At 39.8% G+C, this 10,986-nt stretch overlaps 1 protein-coding gene across 1 annotated transcript in view; it reads left to right on the forward strand.

Annotated features, from left to right (window-relative positions):
* SYCP2L (synaptonemal complex protein 2 like) overlaps positions 1-10,172 on the forward strand; it is an 86,643-nt gene extending 76,471 nt beyond the window's left edge. Inside the window, exons 28-29 of the mRNA XM_025382310.1 lie at positions 281-342; positions 9,826-10,172. Coding sequence (XP_025238095.1) covers positions 281-305 — 25 coding nt within the window. The 3' untranslated portion in view covers positions 306-342; positions 9,826-10,172. The remainder of the gene's footprint in view (positions 1-280; positions 343-9,825) is intronic.
* The last annotated feature ends 814 nt before the right edge of the window (positions 10,173-10,986 follow it).

Below are 10,986 nucleotides of genomic sequence, written 5' to 3' on the forward strand. Positions count from 1 at the left end.
AGCTTAGAACTCCAAGGAGTTAGGGATTCAGTGCTTTGACAGTGTCCATGAAATACCTCTGGGTATGTTGTGGGCCAGTGGTACTGACAGAGAGAATGCATAAAATGGAATCAAATGAACATGTTAATCTCTATGTTAATATCCTTGGTTGTTGGTCTCTATAATTAAGTAATATAATGGTCTGTGAAATAACTCTGATATGCGGATGTATCTAGATGTATGTTCTTGTTTTTAAATTGCCTAATGTGAATGTAATAAGAGATGGACCAATTTCTTCTAGGTTCAAATCATCTCAGACTTCATAAGAAAGCCAAAGCCTGGTTTTGTGATTGCAGCCCTCAGGTAGGTGCAAAGATTTGCACTGTTCAGTGGATGTGAATTGGGGTCAGGGCAGGGGGCAAGCTCTAAAAGATACTGTAACGCTTTGTTTATAGGGCATCTCTGCAGGGGAGCTTTTCCTTTATAGCAATTTCTCCCATCTTAGAAACTATCCTTTTGGGTCTGGGTCATTCCTTCAGTAAGTGTTTATAACTGAATGCTTACCCTGCATCAATTACTATGATGGACATAGAGATACAGGTTGAGCATCCCTCATCCAAAATGCGTGAGACCAGAAGTGTTTCGGATTTCAGATGTTTTTGGATTCTGGAATATTTGCAGAATATGTACTGGTTGAGCATCCTTAATCCAAACATCTGAAATTCACAATGCTCCAGTGAACATTTCTTTGACATTGACATTTAAAAAATTTTGGATTATGGAGCATTTTGGATATCAGATTTTCAGGTTAGGTATATTCAGCCTATTCAGTGGTTAACACACAAACGTGTTTAATGGAGGCAACCCATTAAAAGATACGTTTTTTGAAGGAAGATAGAAAAGTGGCAAGTAAACAAAATGATGACAACAAGTGCTTTGAGGGATATTAACAAGGTGCTTTGGCAGAGAGCAGTGGTATGAAGTGTCAAGATAGGTTGCTCATCAAAGGTCTCTCTGAGGAAATGACATTTAAGATGAGGTTTCAAGAATAAGAAGAAACTAGACTTGTGGTTTAAAGTAACAGGGTCAGGTGGGGTCATCTTTGAGAAACAGTAAGGGAGGCAGTTATTTGAAGTGAAGTTGGGAGCATGGTAAACTCTCAATGAGGTAAGGCTTCATGGTCCATGTTGAGGAGTTTGAACTTTATACTAAGGATTAGAGAAAATATATGTGGTTTTTGGTGAAGGTATTGGTGATCCTAACCTGGGAATAGATTAGGATAATATAATCTGATTTATATTTTAAGAAAATTACTCTAGATGCTATGTTAAGAATTGATGGGAGGAATGAAGACTGGAAGAGGAGAGTCTAACCAGAAGTCTTTTTGTGTCCAAGATAGTGATTCTAAGCAGGAGGATAGCAGTGGAGGTGGTGAGAAATAGAGAGATTTCAGATATATTTTGGAGCTAGAGTTAATAAATTGCTGATAGCTGGAAGCAGTAGGTAAAGGAAGAAGAATGAAGTCAGTCTTCTAGGTTTTTGTCTTTTGCAATGAGAAGGATGGTGTTGCCAGTTAGAGAGATAAGGAAGACTTAGGGTGAGAGGAATATGTGGGTCAAGCAGGAACTACAGTTTATTTAACATTTTAACTTGCAGATGTCTGTGCACATCCAAGTCTTGATGAGAACCCGGAGTAACTGGGCAATTTTCCAGGAAAATACAGTTTAACAAAATGAACTTGTAAATAGATGGGACACCTTAGCAGAAAAATCTTCATAGAAGAGAGAGACAAAGTTGTCAAGGAAGTACCCTATAAATATGTGTAGGATCCAGATTATATCACAGAGGAATTCTACTAGTTTTTTAAAGGAAGGATAATGTTAGTGCTGCTCAAACCATTCTAGCACATAGAAGATTAAAAATTTCCTAATTTTAACATAAATCTTGCATTACAATGTCAAAATGCGACAAAAATTGCAAAGAGAGGTACAGAACAATCTCACTTAAAATAACCACTCTAGGCTGGGCATGTTGTCTCATGCCTATTCATCCCAGCACTTTGGGAGGCTGAGGCGGGTGGATCACCTAAGATCAGGAGTTTGAGACCAGCCTGGCCAACATGGTGAAACCTCATCTGTACTAAAAATACAAAAATTAGCTGGGCATGGTGATGGGAATCTGTTATCCCAGCTACTTGGGAGGCTGAGGCAGGAGAATTGCTTGAACCCGTGAGGCAGAGGTTGCAGTGAGCTGAAATCATGCCACTGCACTCCAGACTGGGCAACAGAGCAATACTCCATCTCAATAATAATAACAACAACAACAACAATAATGACAACAACAACCACCACACCAAAATTCTAAATAAAGTGTTGGCAAACAGAATTTAGCAGCATATTGTCATGAACAAATGAGATTTATTCCAGGAACGCAAAGATGGTTTGATATTAGGGAATATACTAATACATTAATTACCAATAGATCTAGGGAGAAAAACCATTATGATTATCTTTATTTCCAAAAGCATTTGAAAATTCTACATCTGTTTTTGAATTTGCATAAAACCTAATAAAATAGTAGTGACTGGTTACTCTGTAGTATGATAAATCTCAGCTCAAAAGCCAGTATTCTGCTTAATCGTGAAATTCTAAATGCATTATCACTAAAATCAGGACCAATGAATGGGAGATGGAATAACATAAAGGTGTCCATTCTGCCTACATTAGTAAAGGAATTAAATCTACCACTCTCAAAGCCCCAGCAGGGTTATTTTTTGAAACTTGACCAGCTGATTCTAATGTATAAGGACAAGGAGAGGGGAAAAAGTAGACAGAACATGATTGAAAAACAAATTAGAAAAAAGAGTACTGGTACAAGTCCAAAGCAATTAGAAGGGAGTTAATAATGAGTTTCAAATCCGAAACAAACAAAATGGAAACCATAGGGGAAGGAGTAAAACCAAACCTGGTTCTTTAGAAAGACTAAATGCATTAAACAAACTTCCACTTCAGACTGATCAAGAAAATAAAATGATAGAGAAGGCACAATTGAAATTTTGAATGAAATGTAGAAATAAACAATTCATAGAGGCCTTAAAAAGCATAGGAATATATTAGAAACAGCAATATGTCAATAAACTTGAAAACTTAGATGAAATGAATAATTTCCTAGATGAATATGAATGAAATGTAGAAATAACCAATGTAGAAATAACCAATTCATAGAGGTCTTAGAAAGCAAAAGAATATATTAGAAACAGCAATATGTCAACAAATTTGAAAACTTAGATGAAATGAACAATTTCCTAGATGAATATGTATTACCTAGAATCATAATTAAAGAAATTAAATTGATAGTATAAAAAGCCCATCCTTAATTTATAAAAAAAATACATCAGGTCCTGATATTTTTAATATAAGTTTTATCAAATTTATAGGGAATAAGTAATCCATAAACAAATGATTCCAAGGAAGAGGGGAAAAAGGAAAGCTTCCCAGTTTATTTTAGGAAGTTTCTATAACCTTGATACCAAAACAGGGCAAGGACAATCATGAGAAGAAAATTATAGATCAGTCTCAAATGAACATAAATACAAAAATGCTAAAAATTTAGCAAACATACTCCACCAGTATTATGTGTATGGGTGGAGGGTGTGTGTGTGTGTGTGTGTATATGTGTGTGTATTGAGGAGAAAAAAAGAAAAGCCATTAGAAGTAGATGGATATCATACATGCAAGGATGGTTTAACATTTAAGAATCTATTAATTTATTTTTACCTGATCAATAGAATAACCACATACTTATTCTAGTAAATTCAGAAAACACATTTGATAAAAATTCAGCACCCATTCATGAGTAAAATCCAACCAATAAACAATAAGACTCTTAAAAAACTAGGGATACAATGTCTGCAGCAACACTGAACTTAATGGAGAAACATTTAAAATCATTAACAATAATTTCTGTTCTTTCTTCCTAGTTAGTGTACTGCTGATTCTAGTAATTTCTGGTTAGCCTTAAGTGTCCTTTTGAGGTTTGTAATGAGCTTTCTTGCATGATTTTTCTCCAGCAAAATTCTGCTCAGATTCAGGTGTAAAGAAAGTTAGAGAGAAGGCTTCATCTAGCGGAGTGGTTTTGCCAGAATCCAGAGGCAATCTCAGTCCAAGAAATTGAGGTGTTTGCTCAGGAGTTGTTAGAGTGATGCACCTTAAGCCTGACTGGGAAGGAGAAATTGAAGCCAGTTCCTTCGATGGACCAGTTAGATAAAGTAATGGGTTCAACGGATGGGCATTTCCTGTGGATAAAATTGTCCAGGTAAGCAAGGAGAACAAGTGATGGCGAAAGGCCTGGAAGATGTGGTCAGAATGTGGGATGTTGAGAATCAAGACATCTGTGATGATAACAGGTTGGAGTGCACATAGCTGTGGTGGCACTGAAGAAACTACTAGAAGAAGGAGGGACTTGAAGAACCAAGAAGCCGGAGCTTGAAAACAGATGCTTCATGATAGTGTTGTAATTACTGCTAAGCTGATAGGAACCAGGGCCCAGTGGACAAAGGGGCCAGGAGGTTGATAGTAGAATGCAGATGGATGACAAACATCAGCAGGGAGGTGTCTATGAGAGTCAGAGTCATGCCTGTGTGCAGCAGTGGGGAGCAAGGAGAACGCTACCCCTCTGCCTGGCCAGGAAGTCATGGGATTTCAGAGGAAAAAAAGCTTTCAATTGAGTCAGGGTGTCAGGGGAGGTGGTACCTTCAGAAACCAGCCATGTTTTAGTTAGAGGAAAGGAAATATTTTCTTCTAGAAGAGGCTAAGGATATTCGTTTGCTGCTGGCAGATTGAATTGTAGGGGCAGGAGAGGAAGACCTCAGGGAGTGGGGAAGGCAGGGAAGAGCAGTAGATGGACTGGGGTCCAGGAGGAGATGTACACACAGCATCAGGTGAGGATGTGGGGGTTGATGACCGTCTTTCAGCAGCTACTAAAGCAAGGGGATTTGAGACCAATGGAACTGACTCTGAGCTTTTCAAAGGAGGAAGCTTATAGTTATCTCTGAGAGCCCTGTGTTTTGCTGAATGGTCCTTCAGCTGATGGTGCTCCTGCTTCGTGAATTTTCTGGCAGAGTCATGGAGGATCACAGAGTAAATAAGTATGGAATGTGTGAGACAACCACCAACTATTCTGTTCTTGGATGCAGTCTCTTTAAGGACAGCAACCCTCCCACCCAGCTGGATTCTTTGAATATTATTTTGTTCATTCTCACAGCTTTTACTAATATGGCTTTTTATACAGATATCCACTTGGGGATTTTCTGTAATTTAGAGGTCTAAAGTAGATTTTGTAAGCAGACCATATCCAAGTATATTTTTATAAGGATGTAATTCTATTTAACTTGAAAGTATAGTAATTATTTTTGCAAAAGTTGTATTTAGTTTAATTTGAACTTGAGAGTAAATAGAGTAGGTGATTTTTAAAAAAAAAACTGTTTTCATGTCCAAGACTGTGCTTTATTATTTTTGACCTGATAATTCCACTTCTAGGAAATTATCTTAAAGATGAAATTGGACAAGTGCAAAGATACGTGCGATAATATATGTTACAAACTTGATCGTAATAGGGAGATAATGGAAAGTGCCTAGATGCCCAGTCGTATGATATGCCATGTAGCCATTACAAGGAAAGATTTAGATGATATTAATTGACTTGAGAAGGTGTTTAACAGTAAGTGAAAAGTCGCAAAGAAGCATATATAACATGATCCCACTTGTATGAAATGTTATATGAGTATGCGCCTGCTCATTACTCAATAAACAACTAAGTCTTTTAGGTGCCAGGGACTGTCTTAGATGCTGGGGTAGAACGATATCCACAGGATCCCTGACCTCAGTTCTATAGGATTGAGTGGTGGTAATAAAGGAAACAGATGAGGATTCATACCTGTGCTAAGAAGGAAAATACTGTGGATAAGAGAGAGACTCACAGCGTGGAAGGAGGAAAGGCCAAGTGAAACCTCTCTTAGGATGTGACATTTGAGCTGAAATCTGAAGGTTGAGATGGAGCCAGCAGCTTCTGAGGAAGTCCATTTCAGAGGGAATGGCCCAGGCAGATGTTCTGAGATTAAGTCTATTAATATACTAATATACTTAGTATATTCTAAGAATTTAGGGAGGGCCCCAATAGAAGAAGCAAGGGCAGAGTACATAAGATGAAGTTAGGAAAGGTGTGGGTGGGGATGGTGGGGGTGACCCAGGACCTTATAGGCCATGGTAAGGAGTTTGGATTTTATTCCAATTGCAATGAATGGGTAGTAGTCAAAGGGCTATTTTCGAAGGCATGTATGTTTCGGGGTGGGGAATTGGATGATATGGGCAGTAGAGAAGGATCTGGAAGGATTGCTGATGGCTTGGATGTGATAGGTGGGAAAAGGCAGGATCAAGGGCTGCTTCTAGGTTTGGGGCTTAAGCAGCTGGGTGGAAACCGGTGTCACTTAAGGAGGTGGGGAAGATTGGGAAAGGACCAGTTGATTGGCCGGGGGAGGATAAGGATGGATATGCATCTCACATTCAGGACATGCATTCCATATGTGATTTCAGCATCTGAATGGCATTGTCATGTGGGTAACTGGATATCTGAGACTGAAGCTCATGGCTGGGGGCTGAACGTAGACTGGATGAGTTGACCGAGGGACTCAGTATAGAGAGGCAGCCCGGGACAACATTCTTGGGCTACTCCAATGTGTTGAAGTCAGGTAGAGGAGATGAAGCCAGCAAGAGGATGAGAAGGAGTGACGAATGAGATAATCGGACTATCACCCCACTAGACCTTTTGGCTAAGATCAAGTGCAGAGATAACCCAACAGGGGGAGGGCGGTTATGGAGGATGAGAGTTTGCATTTATTTATGTACTTGGATGCGAAGTAAGAGGTCTAGATTCTAAATGGATGTTGTAGAAATGTCAGCTGAGTTTATTTCTGTGTGGTGATATTTAAAGTAAATTTAATTTCTATCTTAGATCGTTCTGTGTTTTTACAACTTACTGAAAGATAGGGGGTCGGGCACGGTGGCTCATGCCTGTAATCCCAGCACTTTGGGAGGCCGAGGAGGGCAGATCACGAGGTTAGGAGATGGAGACCGTCCTGGCTAAAATGGTGAAACCCCATCTCTACTAAAAATACAAAAAATTAGCCGAGTGTGGTGGCATGAGGCTGTAGTCCAAGCTACTCGGGAGGCTGAAGCAGGAGAATCGTTTGAACCGAAGAGGTGGAGGTTGCAGTGAGCTGAGATTGTGCCACTGCATTCTGGGCAACAGAGCGAGACTCTGTCTCAAAAAAAAAAAGAAAAGAAAAGAAAAAAAGAAAAAAAAAGACAGATAGGAGTTACTTTTGTGTAATAAACAACATAGAAGTTTATAAAGAGTTACATTTCCTTGTTCTCCCCAGCCTTTCCTCTTATCCATGATCCAGAGATAAATACTTCTTGATAGTTGGGAGGATATTCTTCCAAAGATTTATTCTGATGCTTACACCAGAATATATACAAATATTTACACATGTGTACGTATATATGTTTTTGTTTTTGAGATGGAGTTTCGCTCTTGTTGCCCAGGCTGGGGTACAGCGGCAGGATCTCAGCTCACGGCAACCTTCTCCTCTGAGGTTCAAGCGATTCTCCTGCCTCAGCCTCCCGAGTGGCTGGGATTACAGGTGCCTCCCACCACACCCAGCTAATTTTTTTTTTTGTATTTTTAGTAGAGACAGTGTTTCGCCATGTTGGCCAGGCTGGTCTCGAACTCCTGACCTCAGGTGATCCACCCACCTTGGCCTCCCAAAGTGTTGGGATTACAGGCGTGGGCCACTGCGTCCAGCCTGTAAATATATTTTAATGATATACTAAATATATATTATTCGTTCATTCAGCAATAAAAATAGGACTTGCCTCTTAGGCAGCAATATAGATCTTATTTTTTAATAACTGCAAAATAGTTTATAAACATGCTATAACTTAAATATCCTTTTCCCTATGAGGGACATCCAGGTTATTTTTAATTATGATTAAAAAAATTTGTAGTGAGTATCTTTGTACACATATCTTGAATTACTTACATTATTGAGGGAAAAAACTGTTTTCTTTTGAGGACATAGCAATAGCAACAAATCTCCAAATCAAAATAGGACTAAAAGAGGATATTAAAAAAGGCTAATCTGCGCTAAGAATATTGGAATAATTCCCAGCTCCAATAGAGAATTGGATTAAATGTGAGCTAAATGTGCGTGTTGCATTTGGTCACAAGTAACAGAAATTGGACTCTGGCAGCGAAACCAAGTAGGGCTTTTATTTTTTCCCCTGTGAAGAGCAGCAACATAGTCCAGGGCCAGTGGCACAGCAGCTTTAAGTAGTTATTAGGGACCTGGGCTCTTTGAGCTTTTTGCTTTACCATTCTTTATGTGACTTGGGAATTTTATAATCACGGCGTGGCTGTTGAGCCTCTAGGTATCTTTTCTACACCCCAGGCAGGAAGAAGGAGTTGAGTAAAACTAAAAGGTAAAAGATGTGTGCCAACACCCTCCCCTCTTTCATTTTTTATTCATTTAGTCTATTTTGAGATGAGGCCTTGCTGTGTTGCCCAGGCTGGTCTTGAACTCCTGGGCTCAACTTATCCTCCTGTCTCAGCCTCCCAAAATGCTGGGATTATAAGCGTCTGCCACCATGCCCAGCTTCCTCCCTACTTTTTAAAATCAGGGAAACAGTTTTCCTGGAAGCCCAAGCTGATAGATTTTTGTCTGCATCATAGTGACCAGAACTAGGCCACAGGGCTCACTCTAGTTGCAGGGGAATCTGGAGAGGTGAAAATTTGACTGAGTGTGTCACAGCACTCCCCAAAAGTGAGTGCCTCTGTTATTAAGGAAACGGGGGAGAATAGGTGTTGGATAGGTAACTAGTCATATCTGTGATGCCTGAATTAAATTACACATGCTGCACACAGAAAAAAATAGAGAAATAACTTACGTTGCACAGGTGATTCTGCCATTCTTCTCAATAGGCATGTGCCCTGGAGTTTGGGTGGGATGGGAGAATCTGTTCCCTCGGTTGATACCAGCTCCTACCAACCTCTTACTTATGAGTATCTAATTGGGCTAATAGACAGGGCATGGTTGCTCACACCTGTAATCCCAGCACTTTGGGAGGCCGTGGTGGGCGGATCACCTGAGGTGAGGAGTTTGAGACCAGCCTGGCCAATGTGGCGAAACCCTGTCTCTACTAAAAATACAAAAATTAGCTGGGCGTGATGGTGCATGCCTGTAATCCCAGCTACTCAGGAGGCTGAGGCAGGAGAATTGCTTGAGCCAGGAGGTAGAGGTTGCAGTAAGCCAAGATCATGCCACTGCACTCCAGCCTTGCGACAGAGTGAGACTCCATCTCAAAATAATAATAATAATAATAATAACAATAGGGCTGATTGCCATTCTGTTTATTAACAACATATAGTTTTCCTAGTGTGGCCCTTAAAGCCAGGCCACCCACTTCATCTGATGCTATAACAGAGAAAGAGCCGTCTTATCTCCAACATCCAACAAAATCGCCTGTTATGTTAAACTGTTGAGAGACGGCATGTACATCTTCAGAGTGGCATGTATTGAAGAGGTTTCTGAGGATAACCAGGCAGTCTCTGCCAAGGACACTGACATGAGCTTTTGACAAACATGTAAGATGCTTCACTGAATACCTGAGTTAGTGAGATGTAGCGGATAAAAAGGAGTGATGCTCATATTGGCTCACAGGGTTCTTAGGGACTAAGAGGAGGACACTTTGGCCTTGACTAATTACTGCTCTCCTTTTCCTTTTCTGCCAGCCTGGGCTGCCTGAAGACGAAGATAAAGAGCAAGGTTACTGCGGGCTCAGGCCGCGTTAGCCAGACTTCCGTGCTCTGTATGCATTCAGTTTCCCCCCTTCAAACAGCATTCCTGGGAACTGCTGAGTTCAGACAGAATATATGTTGGTAGTTTGCAATTGAGTTATCTATTTGTTCATAAAAATTAACCTTTCTTATTAAAATTTGGTCAGATAGTGTTAACAGAGAGTTCAGGATGTTAAACAGCTTGGAGTGGTGGTGTTTTTTTTTATAATTTTAAAAGTAAAATGGACTTTTTTTTGTTGGAGAAATGTCTTCAAGTTTTGTGTAAATAAAACACTTCAGCAACATCTGTATAAATACAATTTAATGTATCTCTTGGAAGGAGAAATTTGAGTTGAAGATGATGAAGATAGCTCAGGTAAAAATGGTGGCTTCACATTTTTTAAAATTTATTAATTAATTATTTTTGAGACAGTCTCACTCTGTGGCCCAGGCTGGAGTGAGCGGCACGATCTCGGCTCACTGCAACCTCTGCCTCCCAGGTTCAAGCGATTCTCTGCCTCAGCCTCCCAAGTAGCTGGGATTACAGGTGCGTGCCACCACGCCCAGCTAATTTTTGTGTTTTTAGTAGAGATGGGGTTTCACCATCTTGGCCTGGCTGGTCTTGAACTCCGGACCTTGTGATCCACCCACCTTGGCCTCCTGAAGTGCTGGGATTACTGGCATGAGCCACCGTGCCCAGCCTGTGGTATGTTTTGAGTAAACTTACTAGGCAGTCTTATTTGATCTGCAAATATTCTCATTTCTCCAGCACTTCAACAAAGTGTCACCTTTAGTGGGGGAGAAATATTCATCATGTCATTATTAATTACTAAATGCTCTAGTGAAGTCTGAGTGGATGAAGTTGCACATACAGTTAAGCATTTGAATTTATTTTGGAAAAATGAAGCCTACATAATTTAAGGCCATCTACAAAGTAACTTTGTTCATGACTGGGTAAGTGAAGTGAAAGACTACAGACTGAATACTTTATTCATTATATAATAAAACTTAGTTACATTATGTAGGTTATTAATTTACAGTTTAATTTGTCTAAAATAATGTTTATAAGTCCCGTTTTGCCATCTTTTCTTATATATATATATATATATATATATA

This window comes from Theropithecus gelada, chromosome 4, assembly GCF_003255815.1.
Source record: "Theropithecus gelada isolate Dixy chromosome 4, Tgel_1.0, whole genome shotgun sequence".
Lineage (NCBI taxonomy): Eukaryota > Metazoa > Chordata > Mammalia > Primates > Cercopithecidae > Theropithecus > Theropithecus gelada.